The 21,484-nt window shown below is 49.4% G+C and overlaps 8 protein-coding genes across 9 annotated transcripts; 1 reads left to right on the forward strand and 7 right to left on the reverse strand.

Annotated features, from left to right (window-relative positions):
- Positions 1 to 3,368: 3,368 nt before the first annotated feature.
- On the reverse strand, positions 3,369 to 6,183 carry LOC9638032 (helicase-like transcription factor CHR28). The gene is made up of 2 exons (XM_024662210.1): positions 4,456 to 6,183; positions 3,369 to 3,563 (listed from the first exon to the last, which is right to left on the reverse strand). Exons 1-2 carry the CDS (start codon positions 6,181 to 6,183, stop codon positions 3,369 to 3,371), a joined length of 1,923 nt encoding a protein of 640 aa, XP_024517978.1.
- Positions 6,184 to 6,556: 373 nt separating this feature from the next.
- On the reverse strand, positions 6,557 to 9,543 carry LOC9638033 (sucrose transport protein SUC4). Its single transcript, XM_024662284.1, has 5 exons — positions 8,837 to 9,543; positions 7,337 to 8,328; positions 7,191 to 7,254; positions 7,089 to 7,132; positions 6,557 to 7,013 (listed from the first exon to the last, which is right to left on the reverse strand). Exons 1-5 carry the CDS (start codon positions 9,405 to 9,407, stop codon positions 6,783 to 6,785), a joined length of 1,902 nt encoding a protein of 633 aa, XP_024518052.1. The 5' UTR covers positions 9,408 to 9,543; the 3' UTR covers positions 6,557 to 6,782.
- A 260-nt stretch (positions 9,544 to 9,803) lies between these two features.
- On the reverse strand, positions 9,804 to 11,610 carry LOC9638034 (4-hydroxybenzoate polyprenyltransferase, mitochondrial). The gene is made up of 8 exons (XM_002988434.2): positions 11,248 to 11,610; positions 11,043 to 11,178; positions 10,854 to 10,975; positions 10,712 to 10,781; positions 10,489 to 10,638; positions 10,290 to 10,425; positions 10,111 to 10,207; positions 9,804 to 10,027 (listed from the first exon to the last, which is right to left on the reverse strand). Exons 1-8 carry the CDS (start codon positions 11,589 to 11,591, stop codon positions 9,961 to 9,963), a joined length of 1,122 nt encoding a protein of 373 aa, XP_002988480.2. The 5' UTR covers positions 11,592 to 11,610; the 3' UTR covers positions 9,804 to 9,960.
- Positions 11,611 to 11,642: 32 nt separating this feature from the next.
- LOC9638035 (sucrose transport protein SUT2) lies at positions 11,643 to 13,667 on the reverse strand. The gene is made up of 5 exons (XM_024662285.1): positions 13,141 to 13,667; positions 12,262 to 13,076; positions 12,134 to 12,197; positions 12,008 to 12,051; positions 11,643 to 11,933 (listed from the first exon to the last, which is right to left on the reverse strand). Exons 1-5 carry the CDS (start codon positions 13,604 to 13,606, stop codon positions 11,748 to 11,750), a joined length of 1,575 nt encoding a protein of 524 aa, XP_024518053.1. The 5' UTR covers positions 13,607 to 13,667; the 3' UTR covers positions 11,643 to 11,747.
- Positions 13,668 to 13,931: 264 nt separating this feature from the next.
- Positions 13,932 to 15,215, reverse strand: LOC9638036 (pentatricopeptide repeat-containing protein At4g02750). Its single transcript, XM_002988436.2, has one exon. It carries the CDS (start codon positions 15,213 to 15,215, stop codon positions 13,932 to 13,934), a length of 1,284 nt encoding a protein of 427 aa, XP_002988482.2.
- Positions 15,216 to 15,856: 641 nt separating this feature from the next.
- LOC9638037 lies at positions 15,857 to 17,460 on the forward strand. The gene has a single exon (XM_002988360.2). It carries the CDS (start codon positions 15,884 to 15,886, stop codon positions 17,402 to 17,404), a length of 1,521 nt encoding a protein of 506 aa, XP_002988406.1. The 5' UTR covers positions 15,857 to 15,883; the 3' UTR covers positions 17,405 to 17,460.
- An 817-nt stretch (positions 17,461 to 18,277) lies between these two features.
- Positions 18,278 to 19,634, reverse strand: LOC9637114. Of its 2 annotated transcripts, XM_024662287.1 has the most exons (3): positions 19,537 to 19,634; positions 18,483 to 19,475; positions 18,284 to 18,412 (listed from the first exon to the last, which is right to left on the reverse strand). In XM_024662287.1, the coding sequence occupies exons 1-3, from the start codon at positions 19,621 to 19,623 to the stop codon at positions 18,401 to 18,403; spliced, it is 1,092 nt and encodes a 363-aa protein (XP_024518055.1). In that variant the 5' UTR covers positions 19,624 to 19,634; the 3' UTR covers positions 18,284 to 18,400. The 2 variants fall into 2 exon arrangements, with proteins under 2 accessions (XP_024518054.1, XP_024518055.1); XM_024662286.1 differs by having other exon boundaries at positions 18,278 to 19,475.
- A 13-nt stretch (positions 19,635 to 19,647) lies between these two features.
- Positions 19,648 to 21,416, reverse strand: LOC9638038 (dehydrogenase/reductase SDR family member FEY). The gene is made up of 9 exons (XM_024662289.1): positions 21,165 to 21,416; positions 20,994 to 21,117; positions 20,819 to 20,936; positions 20,621 to 20,757; positions 20,461 to 20,562; positions 20,323 to 20,415; positions 20,195 to 20,267; positions 19,864 to 20,136; positions 19,648 to 19,810 (listed from the first exon to the last, which is right to left on the reverse strand). Exons 1-8 carry the CDS (start codon positions 21,350 to 21,352, stop codon positions 19,865 to 19,867), a joined length of 1,107 nt encoding a protein of 368 aa, XP_024518057.1. The 5' UTR covers positions 21,353 to 21,416; the 3' UTR covers positions 19,648 to 19,810; position 19,864.
- Between the last annotated feature and the right edge of the window lie 68 nt (positions 21,417 to 21,484).

Raw genomic sequence — 21,484 nt, forward strand, 5'->3', positions numbered from 1 at the left:
TTTCAAGGACTTGTGTCCACTTCCGTATTTGACCTCCCACGGTCATTAATTCTAGTCTCAAATTTATGAACACTTGCCTCAACTATGTGAAGATAATCTTATGACTCCTTTATTGTTTTGGAGTCTCTATCTTCCCTGTGATCCCAACTATAATTGTTTACCATAACTACATTAGCCAGTTTGCTGAGTCAAACGCTCATCTGGATCACCTCCTCAACTCAATGAGGAAAACCTTGCATTGTTCCCAAAATCCCAAAGTCGTTCCATTATTGGCCCTTTTCTATCCACCACCTTGTCTACAAATTCACACATGAACTATAATGGAGAGCCATGTCTTCCCGACCTGCTACTCCTCAAGGATAGGCCCACTCCTTAGACCTTCCGTTACCAACACCAGTGGTGATATACTTGAGCACCAATAAAAGTCGGACTAAGGAACAGCTCCGATACCAAGTTGTAAGCGACTAATTTTTCCATTCTACTTTAGTCACTTAACCGCACCTCCGACCACTTAGAGGAGTCTCATTCATAACCTCCATAAGTCCCATTCAGAACTTGGGGCTTGCTAGCCCCGTGAATGGCATCCACGCCACTCAACTTTTGCATTTGGTCCAAGTGCTCCACGTGTCCGATCCCATGACCGACACCCCAAGGTACGACTGACATACCCGCCCGTTACGCTAGACCATGCCCATTCACCTTGGTCACATCGGTGGTCCAACACCACCTGCATTACAATCCCGTCTCTCAAAGACTAGGCCATCCATCCATGAGTGGCTATCCCAGATCCACTCCATAGCATCCTCAGGATGCTTGCAGACATGGGGAATAGCCTTCCCCAATGTCTCCTTTTCGGTCCCCACCAAGTCCCTTCCTGTCCATGGCCGTGTTCACCAACATTGCCACTGGATCAAGGCCCACAGGCCCGACCACTAAGTCCAATTGTCCTCTAGTGGGCAGCTTATCACCCAACATTGGGTCCGGCCTTCCTGGGCCAAACTGGCCTTTCCTGGCCAAACTGGCTCCACTGCAATCCTCCCCCTTACTATGCTTTTGGAGCTCACCAAACCCCCTAGGGTCTGGGAGACGAACGCTTTGGGCTTTTACCCTCTCAGACTCGAACTCAGACTCGGACTCAGACTCGGACTCAGACTTGGACTCAGACTCGGGCTCGGGCTCAGTCTCGGCCTCGGCCTCGGTCTTGGTCTCGGTGTTGATCTCGGTCTCGGTCTCGGTCCCGGTCTTGGTCTCAACTTCGGACTCCATCTCGGGTCCATCTCGGACTCCATCTCAGACTCCATCTCAGGTCCATCTCGGACTCCATCTCGGGTCCATCTCGGGTCCATCTCGGACTCCATCTCGGACTCCATCTCGGGTCCATCTCGGACTCCATCTCGGACTCCATCTGATGTCCATCTCGGACTCCATCTCATACTCCATCTCGGGTCCATCTCGGACTCCATCTCAGACTCCATCTTGAGTCCATTTCGGGTCCATCTCGGACTCCATCTTGGGTCCATTTTGGGTCCATCTCGGATTCCATCTCGGGTCCATTTTGGGTCCATCTCGGACTCCATCTCGGGTCCATTTTGGGTCCATCTCAGACTCCATCTCGGGTCCGTCTCGGACTCAATCTCAGATCCATCTCGAGTCCACCTCAAACTCCACCTTGGACTCCATCTCGGGGTCCTTCTTGGACTCCACTTCGGACTCCAACTCGGGTCCATCTTAGACACTTTTATATGTCATGTGTTAATCTTTTTTGGGTCCCTTTTTGGAGCCTCGCTTATTGCTCGCTTCGTGCTCATTCCTCAAACACTTTGTTAGGAGTTCCACTCTTGCTCTCGACCTTTCAAGGTGGAGCTTTTAGTCCAAACGTGTTACGCTCGTTTGGCTTTCGCTTTGGCCACTACCACGTGGTGCCCCTCCGGCTCCACTTTGGGGCCTAGGGATTTTGTGCCTCACACAAGATTTCAAAGTTGGTTAATATTTATACCATAACTTTGGGTTTTATTTCAACATAGTTATTAGCAACTTTGCTAATGGTTTTGGAGCTTGTGGTAATTTATAATTGCCTAGCAAAAGTTCTAGATATTCCCCCTGACTTATTATCATCACTTTTTTTATCTTTCAAAGGGAAGGATGGTGTAAAGTTTTTAAATATATGTACATATATACATGTATTACCCTAGCTAGATAATACATTAATTATAATACTATAGTATATAGATTGTCCATTTAGGACTGAATTAGTGTATCCATTCTTGTATATAAGTAGGGGTCTAAGCCCCAATTAATATATCTATTCTTATATCCCAAGCACTCACAGAGTTATATATCATTTAATATATATTTTTAGAATAGTTTATTTCTAAATTTTTTTAATAGTTTTAAAAATAATTTAATACCAACTGAAGGATGAAAATTCATATGTAAAATACAACTAGTGTGATTGTAATTTTGTATATTATTTTGTTGGGAAAAGCAAAGAAAGGATGAAATTTCACACCTTCTATAATATTTTATATTTTCATCTTATTTTTTATATTAAAATAAATTAAATATTTGTTCAAAATAAATATATTTAGTTTAAAAAGAATTTTTACATTTACATAGTAACAAATGTTAAATTTTTATCAATGGTTTAATATTATTTTAAGTTAAAATTATAAATTTATAATAGTTAGTGAGTTTATAATTTTGTTTTCAATCACAATTTAAGGAGCATAATACAACCATCTATTATTATAAGGTATACTTTAAAGTGTAGTAGTGCAAAATAGACTCAATGAAACATATTAGTGGATATTGATATAAAAAACAATTTACACATCTTTATATATATTAAAACTTTTTAAAACCAGCTTAAAAGTATAGAATAAAATATTATATAAAATTCTATATAATAGTAATAATATAATAATATTTTTATATACTCCTGGAAAATATATAGGTTTCACTTGTAAAAAAAAGAGTTTGAGAATATTTCCATAAAAAATTTTGAAACATTTATTAAGAAATGATTAATAATGAGTGCAACTACAATTGTACAAATAACATAGATTTCCACATAAAAGTTCACTTTTAAAATCTAGGTAATTTTCATGTTTAGTTTAATATAGATACTCAAGAAAATATGTTTTATATCAAGTTATATTAAATTATTTTTCGTTGGAATACTTAAAAGAGTTAGTGACTAAAGAAAAGCTTAAGAACAGAAAATCACAACCATTAAATTAAAGAACATCTTAAAATAGACTTGACTATTCTAAATATGTCTTCTAGAGCAAACTAAAAGTATATTAACTAAAGTGTGTCTTGCTTTTGTTTGAGACTATGGAGAAGAGTCTGCTAGACCATGGAACCTATCAGCAGACCAGCACAGCAGCCAGGAAATCCTCCATATCACCACCTACACCATCTGGACAGTGATGCAATACAAAGCAGCCGCAAGCCAGGTTTACTACAGCCTCTTCAACAACATGGCATATACAGGAAGGAACAGGAAGTGAACCATTCAGCTTATCTTCTCCACCCACTGTGCACGAGCAGCCTCCATTCAACTACATGAAGAGAAGAACTCGGTGACAACAGTCCCGCAAGTGTGGATCAGTCTCGAACTGAAAAGATGGCTGGCAGGATCTTAAAAGAATTCCAGGTTCCAAGATTATCGGATTACAAGCGACGAAGGGCTACTTAAGAACGCGCCACGATCTCGCAACATGCATTTTTTGCATTGCATGAAATGCTCTTAAGTGACGAAGTTCTACTCGGGAACCTCGCAACATGCATTTTCTAAAGGGCTACATCCCTCTCTCAATTCAAAAATCAAAGTTAAGGAAAATTTTAACAAGATGTTCTCATGCACTCTTTAGAAGGGCCTTGGTGGCATAGTATAGATCTCTGGTGAGGTTTCCTACGACCAGCGAACGTGATTGCCGTTGCTGCTACTGCTCTCTTGTCGCAATGCTTCAAGAGCCTTAATTTTTATGACTGAGATTGTTATCCTTAGTATTTCCAAATAAAACTGATATTTATCTCTGAATGTCCTCACTGCTGTTAGTCCCTTGTGACTTCTCATTTAATCATGCGATTCACAATTTCAGGCGAGCTAGGTTCTGTTTGAGAATCTGGTTTTATTTTGGTGTTCCTTGCTTGATCCTTTCAGGAATCTGAGGAAGTATCGCACTAGCTAGGAAATTGACCGAAAAGAGCTTTCTTGAAGCTCCACATCACCTTCATTGAAGAATTGGTTGCAGTGGGGCATATTTGAGAGCTTTTGGAACCTCGGCCTCTGTCAAGCAGCGCAATAGTGGAACATGAGCTGTTCTCCTGTAAAGCGGTCACTGGTCCTGAATCGATATTGTTGCATTCTCTTATATTGATTCGGAGAACTGCATGGTTTAAGAAAACGAAAGACCGATACTCTATTTATGATTTAAGGTTTTGCAGCACAAATATCGAAGTGAGCTCGTCAATGCTGAGGCTGTGATCCTTGCAGCTTTTCTCCCCAAATGCAAATTCCACCAGCTTCTTCTTCTCCTCCTGGATCTGTAAGATGCGCTCTTCCACAGTTTCTTTGACCACAAACCTGGTCACGTGGACCGGCCGAGTTTGACCAATGCGGTGCGTCCGGTCAATGGCCTGGTCCTCCGTGGTCGGGTTCCACCACATGTCCATTAGCAGCACACGAGTCGCGGCCACCAGGTTGAGCCCACACCCGCCAGCTCTAAGCGATATAAGCATTACCGCTACCTCTGGATCCTCGCTAAATCTCTTGATTGCCGCGACTCGCTTTCTTGTGCTCATGCTCCCGTCGATCCTGGAGAACTGGATCCCGGCTTCCTCCAGCTGTGGTTCAATCAGGTCGAGCATAGACGTCCACTGTGAAAAGATGAGGGATTTCTCCCCATGAGGGGTCATATCCAGCACCATCATCGCGGCTTTCAGCTTGGCCGACTGGCCAATCTCTTGCACCTTGCGATCAAACTCTTCTTGCCTCTCCTGGGCCTCGAGCTGGAGCTTACTCAATGCCTCTCTCATCTGCTGGTGCCCACTTCCATCCTCACTTCCATCTTCATCCACGATGAGATCATCGTCTTCGACTTGGAAGAGGTGGTCACTGTCGAGCAGCGCTGGATGGTTACACATTTGCCTCAGTCGCAGCAGCATGCTCAACATGTTAAACTTGTTCATCTGCAGCGTCCCTTTGCTGCTGTATTCGCTGATTCTTGCCTCGTACTTCTCCATAAGATCTTCATAGAGTTCTCTCTCCAGCTCCGATAGCTCCACCTCCACCCGGTTGACCAGCCTGGGCGGCAGCCGCAGCTCAACGATCGAGTTCTTGTTCCGCCGGAGCACAATGCTCTCCAGCACCGCCTTGAGCTGCAGCGAGTAGCCCCTTTTCTCATACACCTCATACTGCTCGTCGAAAGCCTTACGATTGTGACAATAGGGATGGACCCGGAGAAAGCAGAAGAAACCGTAGAGATCCTTGATGTTGTTCTGGAATGGCGTTCCTGAGAGAGCCCATCTGTACGTCGCGGAGAGATGCATGCAAGAGCGCGAGACTTGGGTGTAGGCATTCCGGATGGATTGTGCTTCGTCCAGCACCACCCTGTGCCACTCCACATTGCCCAGGGGACCAGAAAGGTACTGCCTCTCCACGATCCAAGCTGCACGACGTCGATTAAAGACCTTGTTCACCTTGTTACACTTCTCCTTGGCCAGTACTCCGTACGTGGTGATCACCACGTCGTACAATGCCAGCATCTCAGGCGTCACCTTGCGTTTGTCATGGTAGACGAATGTGGAGAGTGGTGCACTGGCCGCCACCTTAGTTGCGATCTCGCTCTCCCACTGCCGGATGACACTTACCGGGCAAACGATGAGCGTACCACCCCTGACTATCTTTTGACTTGCATGGTCTTGGGCCATTGACCTTGGGCTAGCCTCGAGGATGAGCGCGATGGCTGAGAGGGTCTTGCCCAGGCCCTGGTCGTCAGCAAGGATGCCACCTTTTCTGCCGCTAGACTCCTGCTCCAGCATCCAGGCTAGGGCTTGCTTTTGGTGATTCATCAACTCAACTGTCATTGACCTAGGCTCCAAATCATTCTGAGAGGATTCCCCTTGTATTTGCTTCTTCTCCCCCTCGTCCACAAACTCCCCCTTCCTCTTCTTCATTGCTATTGCTACGTAAAAGTTGGAGAAAAACTAGAAACCCTTATGGTTTAAAAGGATGGTAAGAAATTCCTATGATAATGGTTTGCCATCACTCCATAAACCACAACCTTGGCATCACTCCCTGCTAAGCTTGAAAGATAATCCTTGACACACCTCATCGATCCTTTGCTCCTACAAGTCTTAACAAGTTGCTCTTCCAATGTGGCATAACAATTATTTGGAAGTTTTTAATTATAAACATACTTATAATTCATTAACACAAGATTAGTTTTATTCCAGATCAAGCATTCATGCCCTACTGCCACGTCGGGCTGCCAGGTCGGTTGTTTGAGAATATTATCTGGAATGGTTCATGTTAAATAGATGGTTACAATAAATATTAATAATTGCTCATCAGTTTTATTATAAAGGTTTTGTTATATAGCGATTTCTCTACACAGGCAGATTTCCTTACGAAAATCTGGAACGAGAGAAAGCGCTCTGTATACACAATATGCTACACAGCAGTACAAACTTGCGCAAACAGTCATCATACACAAAGTTATAGACGATGAGCCAGGCAACAAGAAAAAAAAGAGAGAAAAACGAGCGACGAAGGCTCAAGCCATCTTCGAAAAGACTGGAGCACTTCGTGTTCGTCGGATACCTGGCGTAGGAAACTCGACCTCGATCGGTGGAGGCTTGTGGTCACGCTTGGTGTGAGTCTTTGGTAGCTTGGAGATGGCCAACACTCCTCCAATCAGCGCGGCACCCGAGGCAACGAGAAACGATGGTATGTTTCCTCCTCCAAATGCTTGGTCCCAAGGCCCACTTCCGAGCGAGATTATAACCTGTAAGTTCCAGAGAGGTGATCCATCAGTATCCGCAAGAAGTACCAGAGTTTCTTAAAGCTATGACGAACTTACCTGTGGGATGACAACGGCAAGATTTAAAACTCCCATAGAGAGCCCTGGAGAAGAAAATCGATGCTAAAGCTTAAACGCTGTGATAAACAAGGGGAAAGTTACCTTGACCACCGCCGATGGAGCTCGTGTAGCTCGCAGTCAGAGCATACGGAACGCTGTACGTGACCTGCAAACCAATGCTTGAGTGCTTGAATCGTGAAGAACTTCTCTTCTAGAGTAGAACACAAGAAAGGAAACGAAAAACTTACTGCCAGTGGTATTCCAAGGATCGAAAAGAGGAGGAGAACGACTGTCAAAACACCTGCTGATGGCGGACTGCGTCCTTTCTCGGCCACCTTGGTGATCCCGACGATACCGGCGAAGCAAAACGCCAGGATCACGTCCGCAAATCCCCACAAGTAGCTCGGCCCGACTCGTCGACACAAAGGCTCCACCATGAGTGACGTGAGTCCCAGCACCACAGAGTTGAGCATCAGTCCGAACGATCCCATCCTCACTCCCTTGTTGTACAAATCGGTTCTGGCCTGGAGCCTCGAGTCGGGCTGTCCTCTGTAGATCTCGTGCCCCATCCAGTCCGTGTCGTAGAGCAAGAATGGGAACCACGCCACCCAAGTGAGAGCCGTGACGAGCAGGATGTACCACATTTGCCGGGGCAGCGTCTTCATGGTGCTGAAAAGCTCCCAGAAGAAGGCCTTGTTCTCGGTCTCGCAAGTCGGCAACACCTCCGGACCGTGTGGAGATTCGGACAAGCCTTCGCTGCTGAGGATGGTCTCGAGCTCTTTGCCATGGTCGGCGCTGAGGTTGTTCCACGGCTTGGCCACGAGCTTGCCATTCTCGACGGTGCTGTCGCTCAAGTTTTGCCGGCCGTGAGCGTTTTCCACGTCCCGGCGCTCGGAGCTGTTGCTGAGGATCCTTCTCAGCGTGCTGGTGCTGTTGCTGCCGTCGTTTTTGCTGCTGCCACCACCACCAGCACCAACGCCGCCGCCTCGTAAGATCTCCGAGAGTGGAACCTCTGGAGCGGCCGTGATGCTGAGCAGCGTTGTGAATATGAGCATTATGATGTCGAGGAAGAACGCGGACTTCAAGTTGGCGCAGGCCATGTCACACGCTGTCGTGATAGCGAAAGGAAAAACTTTGGCCCAGTTGCCGTAGGCACCGGTTGCAAAGCCCAGAATGTTGCCAATGGCCATGAAGAGCGAGAAGAAAGCGTTTGCTCTTCGCGTTCTTTTCTGGCTGCGGCCTGCACAGGAAAAGTTCCAGCGATAAGGCATCTTAGACAACCAAGAATGTCAAAAACAACACACAAGGCAATCTAGCAAGAAAGAACTGTAGAGAAAAACAATAAGAAACCCGAACTAGAGTCTAGGACGTCTCTCTATCCCTGGAACTACACCACTGAAAGAAAAAATGAGAAAAGTTTGCAATTCTAAGCTACGAGGTGAAGGAGAAATATGGTACATGCGGACGCTTGGACTAGCCCATGCTCTGCTCGTCACCTCCAGCTCTGTAAAACTGGCGAACACTCTTAAAATCGACGAACTCCAAGTCAGAAGTAGAAGAAGTATGCTAAATCATCAAGGAAAGAAAAAACTGCCAAGCATGGAGTGATCTACGATGAAAAGCTCCAAAGAAAAATGAAAGCTCCAAAGCAGAGAAGGAAGAAGAACTAAGAGAAGATGGCGAACCAAGCAGCTCCTAAAAGGATGAAGAAAACCGGAAGAAAAAAACCAAACTTTGAGCAAGAGTACCTGTGAGATCGGCCAGGAGCGCTCGGCACGGCCCCTGGAGAGTGTTGTTCGCGAGGTCGAGCAGCCAGAATCCCAGCACGAACATCACAATGGCCCGCGTCTTGGTAGTACTCTCCATCGAATCACCAAAGAGGTGTCCCAGATCGGCCGAGAAGCCGATGATGAGCACCGCGATGATCACGCAAACGCATCCAGCGACGAGGAAGGGGCGGCGGCGCCCCCATCGGCTCCCACAGTTATCGCTGTAGTACCCGACGATGGGCTGGACGATCATTCCGGTAATGGGGCCGCAAAGCCATATGTAACTGGCGAATGTGTGAGGGATTCCCAGCTCTTGGACGTATGGAGTGAGGAGGGAGAGCTGCAAGGCCCAGCCGAATTGGATCCCGGCGGCCACGGAGGAGACGCGGAAGAGTTGGCGCTGGCGGATCTTCCGGGAGTCTTTCTTCTTCTTGGCGGCGCCGGTGGCGGCGGAGGTGGAGAATGTGGGCAGGACGCTCATCCCCACCGGATCCAGATGATCCGGATTCTTCCCCTTCCTCCGGAACTGCTGCCTCCACCGCTCCCACATCCCTGGGCGCCGAAATTTAGGTCAGAAAAGAGCCAACAACTCACTGCCACTGCGCGGATGGATCGATCCAACACAATGCCGATCGATGCGCCGGATCCTTGCTGGCGGCGCGAGAGATCTATGCGATTGGGCGAGAAGAGACCATCCGGGGAATGGGGGAATGGGAGCGCCCAGCCATGGTGAGCGCCAAAGCGAGCGATTTGAAATAACCCAGACGAGAGAGAAGGGGAAATATAAAAAGTGCCACTTAGGGCAAAGCGTGACGCTGGATGGAATATTTGAAATTTAAACGGTGCCACGTGGCGCCACCGCATTGCTCCACAGTGGACGCCACGTGGGGCCTCGTCCGCGCGCCACAGTGGCAGGGCCCCGTCGCGTCAGCACCTGGAATGGTCGTCGCTTCAACACGTCACGAATCTTTGCCGATAATTTCATTGTACACGTGGTTTGCCTGCCATGGAATTTTTCTTTTCGAGAAACTTTGAGTGCTCGCAGGAGGACCACCATTCACGAGGAACTTAAAGCGTAGCATTCAGTCGATGGAATCAGTCGATCATTGCAACTTGCCGAGAACGATGCCGCCGAAAACAATGGCCCCGAGCCACTTGTTGGATCCAAATCTATAAACACACCACCACGATTGACAATTCTTTCAAGTCAGCCAAGGCGGCTTCTGGAAAAATAAAAAGAGAGCTCCACTCACTTCCGGTTACAATCATCGCTGTTTGAGATGTCGAGCGTCTGGAGCTGCCAAGCGAAGTGACAAGCTGTGCCAAGGACGCCTCCACAGAATGGCCAGCCTGGAAGAAAAAAAAAAACAAGGGAATCGCGACAGCGAGCGCTTTACGACTTAGTATGAAAAGCAATGGTGCGAGCACTTACCGATACCAGTATTGTACCCCGCCAGAGCGAGGAAAGAAACGGAGGCTGCGCTGAAACCCGTGAGCCAGAGACAAGTGTGGTCTCCGAATCTTAAAGCCGTGGACTTGACACCCACTTTGAGGTCATCCTCTTTATCCTGGCGAACGAACAAAAGCGAAAATAATTCATTGTGCTCATTGCAATGGAAGGAAAAGCGTACCTGGTGTGCATATATGGTGTCGTAGACAAGCGTCCAGCATATCCCGGACAAATACAGTGGAAGAACAACGGCTGGATTTAAGCTGCCTTGGATGGCCGACCATCCCAAAAGCGCTCCCCAATTGAAAGTTAGGCCCAGAAACGCTTGAGGCTGTTTAGAAAAACAATAACCAGCATCGTCTTCTACTTCGACTTGGAGATCGAGAGCTTGAAAGAATACATACCCAAAATGTCCACCTTTTCATCAAGGGATAGGTGCCTACGAGGAGTAAAGACGATGCTCCTAGAATTCGGCTGATATTGTCAAGGTTGAGAAGAACACAGCGAAAAAAAACACAGAGAAATAAAAAGGAGAGCTTGTTCTACCTGAAATCATTGAGCTGGAGGAGAATTCCCAGTCCCAAAAGAAGCTGGCAACCGAGAAATCCAACACCTTGAGCTGGAGACAATGCTCCAGAGGCGATTGGCCGAAGTTTGGTTCTATCAACCTGAAATACACGAGTGTCAAGTTAGCAAGAAAAAAAACCCCCAAAAAAGAACTGGACTCAAAGAGACCTTGCCATCGATATCACGATCAAGTAAGTCATTCACCGTGCAGCCAGCACCACGCAGCAAAATCGCTCCCGTTCCAAACAGCGCGAGCATTTTCAGGTCTGGCAAGCTTCCAGCCGGAGCGGCGAGAGCGATCGACCTGGAGAACGCAAAGCAAGCTTTACAAACCAAGAACAAAAAAAATCGAGAAAAAGAAGAACTTACATACCAAAAGCATGGCCATGCCAGTAACCAAGTTCCAATCGGCTTGTCCAACCTCGCAAGGCACGCAAACGGCTGGAGCGACAGTGGAAAAGACTTAATCCACGAAGCGGACGACCGATCGTCTTGTTTCCCGCCCTTGCCTAATGGCTCCACTCGACTAGAGCTCGAAGAATACCACACAATGCTCGATCGCACAACGTAGCCATGGCTTTCGATCCCGGACAGAATTCGCTGCCGCTGCGGCCAGAGAATGGAATCACTCGCTCTTACCGCATTGCGCGATCCTCCTCGCCACCGGGAATTCGCCACAGATCTCACCACAGCGCGCCATAGGCCAGGCCCGCCCATCCACTGGAGAAAACCCTAAACCTCTTGTTATGAAGGTCAATAGGAATAATATAGAGAAATTTTAAAATGCTTATTATGATTGATACAATAGAGAAAGAACAATAGGAGAGGGAAAGAACAATAGGAATAATATAGAGAAAGAGTGATCGCTTTCTCCTATGGTATGGGAGAGCTTCTCGTACGGCGAATACTCCTGGAACGAAACTCTGGCGCCGGCCTTGGAAGGATTAAAAACGCGAGAACTCCGCCAATGAAAGAAGCTCCCAGCGCCAACGCGAAGGATGGAACGTTTCCACCGCCGAATAGCGCATCCCAAGGACCGCTACCGAGCGAGATAATGATCTGCAGAGAGATTAGAAAACAAGTTATTCGATCGTCAACTCTTTGATTGCGAGGAACGGTAGCTCTTTCGTTACCTGCGGAACTACGACGGCCAGATTCAGCACTCCCATTGCCAGGCCTGTGGAAATGGTTCTCAAGTTAGAAAAAAAACATGAACTTTGGAAACTTTCAAGCTCGCGAATCGAGAGAGAAAAACTTACCTTGGCCACCTCCGCTGTTGTTCGTGGAATGCGATGCCAGCGCAAAAGGAATGCTGTAAGTCACCTATAGGGACAAAACACACTCAGTGACAAAACGAAAAACGAAGAGAAAGACAAGAAAACAGTACCGCAAGAGGAGCTCCCAGAGCCGCGAAGACGACGAGGGCACCGATGGTTGTTCCTGTCGGCGGGATTACTCGATCGGTGTTCTTCATCGCGTAAGTAATCGCTATCATCGCAGCAAAGCTCGCGGCCATGATAAAGTTCCCGATACCCCACACGAAGCTCGGCTTGAGCATCCGGCAAAGTGGTTCCATTACAATGGACGTGATCCCGAGTACCACCGAGTTGAGCATCAGCCCGAACGATCCCATTCGGACACCCCTGTCGTAAATCTGCGCGGTCGCGGAGCCGGGCTCGCCTTTAAACACCTCTCTTCCAAACCAGTCCGTGTCGAAGAGCGTGAATGGAAACCACGCGAGCCAAGTTAACGCCGTCACCAAGAGGATGCACCACATTGGTCGCGGAAGATCTCGCAAAGTTCCCACAAGCTCCCAGAAGAAGGCCTCGGATTCTTCTTCCTCGTCTTCATCGTCGTCGTTTACGTTCTCTGGATCATCGGCGTACTGTGGATCTGGCTTGTCGGGAATCAGCGGGGTGGTGGGAGTACTCACACCGTGCTTCTGGGCCTTCGTCAGTGGTGACCACGGGATTTCTTGGGCCGCTGTAATGCTCAAGAGGGTCGTCACGATGAGCAGGATCAAGTCGATCATAAAAGCCGACTTTAAGTTGGCGCATGGTCGGTTGCAACCTCTGGTCTCTGTGAAAGGAAAGATCTTTGGCCAATTGTTATAAGATCCCGCTGCAAACCCGAGAATGTTTCCAATCGAGATGAAAAACGAGAAGAACGCATTTGCCCGGCGATTTCTTCGCTGATCTCTCCCTGTAGCAGGAAGAATAAAAACTCAACTTTGAAGCTAGAACTAGAAGAAAAACAAGGATCTTACCAGTGAAATCCGCTAGAAGTGCTCTACAGGGACCCTGGAGAGTGTTGTTAGCCAGATCCAAGAACCAAAACCCGACCACAAAGATCCCGATGGCTCTGGGCCTCCTGGTGGGAGTATCGCCAAGAATGTAACCCAGATCGGCCGCGAAGCCGATGATCAAGACCGAGATAACCACCAAAATCGCGCCTAGGACAATGAATGGCCGCCGCCTCCCCCACTTCCCCTCCCAGTGATCGCTGTAGAATCCCACGATGGGCTGGACGAACATCCCCGAGATCGGCCCACACAGCCAAATGTAGCTCGCGAAAGTGTGAGGAATCCCGAGCTCCTGGACGTAGGGCGTGAGCAGCGATAGCTGCAGCGCCCAGCCGAATTGCACGCCCGCGGCCACGGACGCGACGCGCGCGAGCGCCTTGAGCGGGACGCGATCGGCGCGCGAGCGCTTGGCAATGCTGCCCTCCGCCATCGCTCGCGATCTCCCAAGCCCTAGCCCTAGAAGAAGGGCTTTGAGGAGCTATTCTGGCACCACTAGTGCCACTCCTCTTGGCCATTTTGCTGTTCGATGATTTGGAGAGGCTATAGTAAAAGATTTGTTTGTTGAGAGCCCGAGAACGCCCTACGTGGCGACACTTGTCCAAGGAACCTATTTGACGTGTCGTGAGGAGACACATGGCAGCATGCAAGTGGCGACAAAAATGCCAGTTCGCTGGCAATTGGCTGGATCCCCAAAATTTTGGAAAATTAGGGCTCCTCGAGAAAATGTAGGGGGATTTTAGGGTTCCTGGGCAGGTTTAGGGTTCTTGGGGACATTTTAGGGCGAGGTTGGAGAGGAGGACGTATGGAGCGGAGATTTCTCCGTCCAGATCCACTGCTTTCCTGGCCGCGCGGGCGCCGCGGCTGATTTCGTTGCTGCTGCCCAGCAATGCGGTCCAGGAGATAGAATCCGGCACGAGGCTCATTGTTTGGAGGAGCTCCTCGGCGTCTCTTGCCTGGCCGGATCGGCCCAGGATGTGGATCATGCAGCTGTAGTGCTCGATCGAGGGGACGAGGCCGTGGTCGGCGGTGATGGAGTGGAAGAATCGCCGGCTCGTTTCTAGCAATCCAATGTGGGCGCACGCGGCCAGGATCTCGATGTAGGCGATCTCATCCGGCGCGGTGCCCTCGAGCAGCATCGCCAGGACGAGCTGGATCGCCTCCTCGCCCTGCGAATTCCGGGCGAAGGCCTGGACGATCGTCGACCATGACACGGGATTCCTCTCCGGCATTGTGTCGAAGAGGTCTCTCGCGGATTGGAGCTTGCCCCGCCGCGCGAGCGCCTGGATCATGCTCGTCCACGACAAGACATTCCTCTCGGGCATCTCCAGGAAGAAATTCGCGAAGTCATCGCCCATCCCCCACTCTGCCAGCGTCGCCATGGCGATGTTCCACGATACAAGATCCGGGCGTGGCATCGCCCTCAGCGTCTCGATCATCCCGGCAACGCAGCCATCGCGAGAGAACGCGTAGAGCATCGAATTCCACACCACAGCATCCCGGTGATCGATCGGGATGGAATCAAAGAGAGCTCTCGCCTCTTCCAGATGCCCCAATTGGGCATAAGCTGTGATCATACTCGTCCATGACACCGTATCTCTCTCGGGCATCCTCTCAAACAAACTTCTAGCTTCCTCCAGATCCCCACGCCCCGCGTATCCAGCGATCAGGGCCGTCCACGTCACCACATTCCCCTCGCGCATCGAATCGAACAGCTCTCGCGCCTCGCGCATTTGCCCTCTCGCGGAATATGCCCCGATCACGATGCTGCACGATACCACCTCCCTCTCCGGGATTCGCGCAAACAGCGCAAGCACCTCGTCTAGATGCCCAGTCTGCGAATATGCCGCAAGCATGACTGTCCACGCCACGAGGTTCCTCTCGGGCATGGAATCAAACAATTCCCTGGCATCGAGAATATGCCCAGTCTCGGCATATGCTTTTACCATGCCCGTGAAGGTGACGAGGTTTCTTACTGGCATTTTTTCGAAGAGTAATTTTGCGTCGTCCACTCGGCCGGAAGAACCATAAGCTTTGATCATGGTGGTCCAAGAGACGACGTTTTTATCCGGGATTCGATCAAACAAGCTTCTCGCGCGATCGAGATGCCCGTTCTGGGCATATGCCTCGAGCAAGATGTTCCACGAGAAGACGTTGGGTAGTGGCAAGGTCTGGAAGAGACGCTGGGCTTCCTCCACAGACCCACATCTTCCATAAGCTTCGAGCAGCAAATTCGCGAGGTAAGTGGCGTCGTCCTGACGGAGATGCTTGCTCTTGAGAACTTGTCTGTGGATCTGCCTGGCTCGATCAAAGTCTCTTGCGTCGCTGCACTGCCGGATCTCGCTGGCCAGCTGCGTGAAAGTCACAGCTTCCATCATCCACCATTCTCGCTTCTAAAGCTTTTGCAAGTGATCGAAGTGATCGAAGTGATGTCGCTCGGCTTCTGGAGAAAAATAACGTTGGATTCTAAAAAGAGCGATGAAGGATTACTGTACCTGTCCAGCAAAAGACGGCTGCCAAGACGGGCACTTCCAACTTCCAACCAGAAAAGCTTGACTTCCTCGAATTCCAAACAATCCAATCCGTTCGACTAGCCATCTAGTAGCGACTTGTCTCCTTTCGCATAAATGTTACTCGCCAGGAATCTCCCTCGATTCCTGTTCATCTCCACACTCACTCCATCAAGAGGCCTGGCAGCAAGAAATACGAGATGAAGTTAATGGATCCCGCCAACCTCTTAACTACTGCTAGATCGTCTACCTTGGATGATGGTGAAGAGAATTCCACAAGGAAGGAGAAGGTAGCGCTGCGCATCCTCCTCCACATGAGAGAAGAAGAGGACACGGCCATGGCGGAGAGGTTTTCTGTGAGCTCCACCAAGCAGCTGCCAACAATCGCCGAAGAGATTCCAGTGTCCCCGAGCGCGAAGAATCAACAGCAACAGCGAAGACGAGTGGCTGCAAGCAGCAAGAGCAGCACGAGTGAGGACGACGAGATGCAAGCAAACTTTGAGAAGCTGTGTACCAGAGCGACGGGTTGCCGGCCTTTGATAGGAATCCTCTCCAGCATCATCGCTTGCGGGAATCGAGCGACTTCTCCAGTGCCTGCTGCTAGATCAGAGCATAGTTCTTCGCCAGTTACAAACTCGAGGACGATCAGGCTCCGGCAGCAGCCGACTCAGGAGCTCCTGGAGTTGAGCAAACGGCAGCAATCGGCACTGGTTGACAAGCAGGACACGATCGACATGCTAGAGTGGCAACTGGAGCAGCTGCAAAGCGTGGCGATGAAAGAGCGAGAGATCACAGGTATTTGCTGTAGGCACAAAGGGAGTCCACTGTTAGTCCGGCAGAGAAACCACAGCAAGGAAACGCTTACCACCGAGGGAAATGGCGAAGAATGCTGCGTCCTTAGTGAGAAGCGCGTCGGGGGAGCCATAAAGTCTCGCGAGGGAAACACCACTCTTCCACCACGAAGATCGTCGTCACCGGCAGTAGACCACGTTTCCATGGATATGGAGATCACTGCCACCGAGCTCCTCCTTGAGATGACGGTCGTGCGAGCGACTCTGGCCATTCGGAAGTTCTGCAAAGTCTTCATGAAGCAGATGGAGATGTCCGGCTACTCGGTGTTGCGAGCTCTGGGAGATCTGGAACCGAGGACAGTCTTTGCAAAGAAGGAACACACGGCGTTCGCTCTCGAGTCTCGCATCAACAAGGCCCTGTTCCACTGCTTCGAGAACGAAAGCTTCGACCACTTTGGCATCACCAAGATCCTCAACCCGTCCCAGCGAGCTCTTGCCAGGCTCGAGGAGTTCCAACGGATGAAGCTGCTGGATATCGCGGATGCTGTTAACCCGGCCCACGCCAACTTCGAGCCCGACTTCCTCAACTTTTGCGAGAACAAGACTCACGATATGTGGGGTCTCTTTCCTTGGACGATCATCTTCAAGACGACGGCTGAGAGGAACTGCTTCACCTCGGCTTTCATCAACGCTTGCAAAGGCGTCTGGTTGCTGCACCGGCTCGCTTACTCGATGAACCCGGCGGCTGGGATTATCAGAGTCGGACGAGGAATGGACGTCAATCCCGTTTACGTAGAACCAGTTGTGCATCCAGCTTCGCCGTGCAAGAGTTGTAAGAAGAGTAAGCTGGAGTTCATGGTGATGCCAGGGTTCAGAACCCAGAAGAAGGCCGTCAAGTGTTCAGTGTACGTGCACTTCGAGTGCAAATGACTGCATTATTTTGGAAAGTTGAGAAAACAAAAAAATAAAAACTGATTTATCTAGAAGACCTTGGATTGCCGTGATTGCTCCAGTGTTCTGCTGTAGCGGCCGGCCAGTGGAAGGTTAGAGAAAACACCTACCCAGTGAAATGCTAGCTTGCACTAGACTTCATGGCGAAACGCGGGGGAACCACGGCTTAAAATTGTCGAACTTCTGGATAAATTCGGCCACAGAAAAGTTGTGCATTGAGAATCCGTTTCGCAAGTCTTTGTCTCTCGGAACACCTTGATGCTGTTACAGACAAGGTGTGAGTTTTTTATTCTAAACTGCTTCAAATCCAATGGATTTACCAGGAGAAATGCAATAATCAGCTCCAGGAAAGTATTTTCTGAAAGATTGGCGGGACAGTTGTTCCCGCAGGTAATCAAATGCCTGTACCAATAAACTCGGTTCAACCGATGTATGATTTTCTTTACTACATGCATGCTCACCTGGTCTCTTGATTGTCTTTGTTGATGGTTACATCATACAACCAGCCATTGCTCAGCTTTGATTTATCGTGGTAGCAGATAAAGTAATCAACTGTTCCACCATACGGCGTTGTAACCACTGTGTGCTTCCCTTTGGGAGCGTCTGCCGGAGTAGTGGTCTACACTTAGAGAATCAGCAACTAAAGAGATACAGAATAGCGTACCTCCAAAACATCACACCGTCCCAACTCCATCAGTGCAGGATCATATATCATCTGAATAAAGCATAGAGAACGTGATCTATTTTGGAAAAGAAAAATAGAGCCAACTACGTACCTCCTCTTTGAGACCTCTGCTGACCATAATTTGGATAAGTCCCTTAGCTTTCTCGATTGCCGCCGCTAAAACGGATCCCCTGTCCATAACTGCACCCACAGAAACCTCGGCAGGCTGCTCCCATTGCTTTCTCTGCGTCTCGTCCGCATTCCCGGGTGGAGGCGATCCCAATTCTTCTATCCACTGTTCACACGAACGCTCAAACAGACAGCTGACAATTCACGATCATGTTCCCGGTTAAATCTTCTTAAATCTGTGCAAAAAAACCAGTAGAAACGTACCCTTTGCTTGACATAGTTCGGCTTTGGGAAGCTCTCCACGTTGGGCAAGTGATAGACTTTGTAGTAGTAGCAAAAGCCGGGCTTTCTCCCCAATATCTTCCTCATACTGTTCCGGAGGTTCTTCGCAATGCCGATGTACTGCACCTTCTTCAGCCTGTCCAGCACCGCAAACGCACTGACAGCCGTGTTGGGGTCGCACTGAGGCTCGATCTTCCCCTCCGCGTTGATGTAGTTTAGCAAAGGCAGCTCCTTGATCCCGGGAAACATCGGCACCGCGGGAGAAGCACGAAGCAGCTCTTCTTCCTTGGCTCTAGCAGCCGCAGCTTCTTCCAGCTGCGCGGCTTCCCATTTACGAAGCAAGCCTTCCAGATCTTCCTCGGGTTCAGCAGCCCCCTTCTTCTCGTTCAGATCTTTGGCTAGTGACCGCCGGACCTTCTCGCGAGATCTCGCGGTCTTGAGCAGAAAGAGCGAGAAATCGATGAGCGAATTCTCCGAAGCCGTCAAAGGTGGCCAGGCCATCTGCTCGGCAGGAGCTTCCTTCTCCGCGTAGCCATCTCTCTTTGTCTCCTTGCCTTTCTCGCCGTTCACCGAGATGTTACGCACACCAATTGTGATGTCGCTTGGCTCCTCCACCTCGATGTGAACGCTCGGATGCTCCTCACGAATCCGGTCTAGATCGTGCGGCGGCTTCGCTGAGATGACCGAAATCTCCCTCACTCTCACCGATTTGTCTCTGCTGGCATTGCTGCTCGGCGTCGCAGCTCCCGGCGGCGTCGGAGGAATCTCATAGACGGTGTTCTTGTTTGGCGTCGGGCGCGCGCTCATGAGATCCAGCCGAGGGACGGGCTCCGGGAGTGGAAATTCCACATCGTTAGGCAGCGCCCTGTTGTAGGGAGCGGGAGTCGGGGGTGGAATCTCATACCCGGCGGAGGAGCACGAAGAACAGCACGGCTTCTGCGGCGGCCGCGTTCCATTTCCACCGATCCGTGTGATCTGGAGCCAAGATTTCAAGGAATGAATGCAAGCGCTTGGATTGCGATTGCGATCGACTCACCTGGATCTCACTCTCGCAGGGAGCGCACGAAGAAGTGTCCTTGCCCGACTGGACCGGGATTTCCAGCGTCCTCCCAGGATGCCCCATGGAAATATAAACCCTAGCCCACAAGACAGTTCAAATTTTCCCGCTCGTAAACCTCGCCACGTGGATATTCCACTTTAACACGTGAGCCGTTGGATCTTCTACATCTGACGGTCACTTTTTGCCATGAAGCTAAACTCTTTAGTTTCGAGCATATGATTTAGAAGCCAAAGTTCTGCTTTTCGATCTCCTGGAATGAAATTTTTTAATTTTTGGCACTGCAAGAACAAAATGGAAGCATACCTTAATCTTCCTCGTCTATAGTTTCGATGGTTTCGGCTTGTCCAGGAACTCCAGAGACCACCCTTTGGAAGTAGTAGTCTGGAAGGCCTACGAGCTCCAAAGTTTTGTTCCAAGTCTTAAACGCAGCATCCAGGTCCATCGCTTGCTTGGCCACACTGACTGGTGTACAGGCGGACGAGAAGTATGGAGCGCTAGGATAGTTCGAAGCTCTGATAGCTCGAGCGTATTCCAACACATGAGGATCAGTCGCACAGAAAAGCACGCTGCGAGCGCCTGCGTAAGATAGTATCAAGTGTAAGACATGAAGAGAAGCTATGGAAACTATGCAAACCTTCCAAAGGAGTGAAGAGAAAAAACGGTATAAACCTGTATGCTACTTGCAGCCATTTCGGAAGTGTTCGGACCTGAGATTCAAAGATTTGTATTGAAACCGTGGTTTTTTTGCGGGTTCTTACATACCACATTCGTGATGACTTCGCCAGGATGAACTGAGATGATGTCAACATTCGCTTCCTCTGGCAGCGTTCGTTGAAGCACATTGCTGAAATGTAACTAGAAACAAAAGATTAAAGAGGAAAACGAAAGCTCGAACCGAACCTGTGCCAGTTTGCTGGACGAGTAAGCTGCCGTGCTGTTGAACCCCTTCTTTCCAGGCGTGGTGTTGAGATCTTCAAAGTCGAGGGAGCCAAGGTGGTGCATCTAAAAAAAGAGACTCATAAAAACTCGGTTCGAACACTTTCATCGGCCAAACACTAACAGCAGAGCTGACATTGATCACTCGCGAAGGCCCGCTTCGCAGCAAAGAAGGCAGCAACAGCATCGTTAGCAGCGATGGAGCGAGATGGTTCACTTGCATGTGTTCTTCCAGACGATCTTCCGAGACTCTCTCAGATCCTACGAAGGACAAAAGATCACTTTGGAAAAATGTGCTTCACCTTGAAAACTTTCAAGGTACCTGCCATATGGAAAATCCCGGCATTGTTGATGAGAATGTGTAGTGGACGATTTTGGAGCTCCCAATCCTTGGCAAACTGTCGAACAGACTTTAGAGACGCAAGATTTAGCTCCAGTGCCTGTAGATTGATGCGAAGATCAGACAATAGTGAAAAGAAAGAAAGAAAATAACTTACTTCTACGTCCAAAAGCGGGACCCCATTGGCACACTGATCCTTTTGCCAAAGCTTGATAAGCTCGTTGGCAGCCTTGGTGTTACGAACAGCGAGCACGACATGAGCTCCAGCTTTTGCTAGCTCCCTACATTGTCCTCACAATCACTCCCAGAACCATCAGAAACCCCATACCTTGCTGTATTGAGCCCGATCCCGCTGGTAGCGCCGGTAACAATGCACGTCACTCCCGCCATGGCGGGCATCTCCGGCAGCGGTTGCAGGTGGCAGCTCCACACGCGCTGCGTGATCGTGTCGAGAAAGACATGAATCAAGCCCCAAATCCAGTCCCCCCAGCTCAGGCGCCCAATATTTTTCTCCATGGGCGAGATGATAAACCCTAATTCCAAATTGCTCCAGCTGGGAATCGATCCCAAAATGTCTCAGATCTTTCAAAAATTGCTCCAAATGGGAATAGATCCCCAGATCTCTTAAAATCTTTCCTGGCGGGAATC

This window comes from Selaginella moellendorffii, unplaced genomic scaffold (genome assembly GCF_000143415.4).
Source record: "Selaginella moellendorffii unplaced genomic scaffold, v1.0 SELMOscaffold_88, whole genome shotgun sequence".
NCBI lineage: Eukaryota > Viridiplantae > Streptophyta > Lycopodiopsida > Selaginellales > Selaginellaceae > Selaginella > Selaginella moellendorffii.

Excerpts from the sequence above, each read along its gene's own strand:
- LOC9638032 (XM_024662210.1), bottom strand. The coding sequence starts at position 6,183 with ATGAAGAAGAGGAAGGGGGAGTTTGTGGACGAGGGGGAGAAGAAGCAA. Across the intron at positions 3,564-4,455 it reads ACGAGCTCACTTCGATATTT|TTGAATGGAGGCTGCTCGTG; the intron begins GTGCTGCAAAAC and ends CTCTTCATGTAG.
- LOC9638033 (XM_024662284.1), bottom strand. The coding sequence starts at position 9,407 with ATGTGGGAGCGGTGGAGGCAGCAGTTCCGGAGGAAGGGGAAGAATCCG. Across the intron at positions 8,329-8,836 it reads GCTCCTGGCCGATCTCACAG|GCCGCAGCCAGAAAAGAACG; the intron begins GTACTCTTGCTC and ends TTTCCTGTGCAG. Across the intron at positions 7,255-7,336 it reads TCCTTGGAATACCACTGGCA|GTCACGTACAGCGTTCCGTA; the intron begins GTAAGTTTTTCG and ends ATTGGTTTGCAG.
- LOC9638034 (XM_002988434.2), bottom strand. The coding sequence starts at position 11,591 with ATGGGCGGGCCTGGCCTATGGCGCGCTGTGGTGAGATCTGTGGCGAAT. Across the intron at positions 11,179-11,247 it reads CTGGCATGGCCATGCTTTTG|GTCGATCGCTCTCGCCGCTC; the intron begins GTATGTAAGTTC and ends TGCGTTCTCCAG. Across the intron at positions 10,208-10,289 it reads GGGGTACAATACTGGTATCG|GCTGGCCATTCTGTGGAGGC; the intron begins GTAAGTGCTCGC and ends TTTTTCTTCCAG.
- LOC9638035 (XM_024662285.1), bottom strand. The coding sequence starts at position 13,606 with ATGGCGGAGGGCAGCATTGCCAAGCGCTCGCGCGCCGATCGCGTCCCG. Across the intron at positions 13,077-13,140 it reads ACTTCTAGCGGATTTCACTG|GGAGAGATCAGCGAAGAAAT; the intron begins GTAAGATCCTTG and ends TTCCTGCTACAG. Across the intron at positions 11,934-12,007 it reads TGGCCGTCGTAGTTCCGCAG|ATCATTATCTCGCTCGGTAG; the intron begins GTAACGAAAGAG and ends ATCTCTCTGCAG.
- LOC9638036 (XM_002988436.2), bottom strand. The coding sequence starts at position 15,215 with ATGATCAAAGCTTATGGTTCTTCCGGCCGAGTGGACGACGCAAAATTA.
- LOC9638037 (XM_002988360.2), top strand. The coding sequence starts at position 15,884 with ATGAAGTTAATGGATCCCGCCAACCTCTTAACTACTGCTAGATCGTCT.
- LOC9637114 (XM_024662286.1), bottom strand. The coding sequence starts at position 19,623 with ATGGGGCATCCTGGGAGGACGCTGGAAATCCCGGTCCAGTCGGGCAAG. Across the intron at positions 19,476-19,536 it reads CCTGCGAGAGTGAGATCCAG|ATCACACGGATCGGTGGAAA; the intron begins GTGAGTCGATCG and ends TCTTGGCTCCAG.
- LOC9638038 (XM_024662289.1), bottom strand. The coding sequence starts at position 21,352 with ATGGAGAAAAATATTGGGCGCCTGAGCTGGGGGGACTGGATTTGGGGC. Across the intron at positions 20,937-20,993 it reads TCCCGCTTTTGGACGTAGAA|GCACTGGAGCTAAATCTTGC; the intron begins GTAAGTTATTTT and ends ATCAATCTACAG. Across the intron at positions 20,268-20,322 it reads GCGAAGTCATCACGAATGTG|GTCCGAACACTTCCGAAATG; the intron begins GTATGTAAGAAC and ends TTTGAATCTCAG.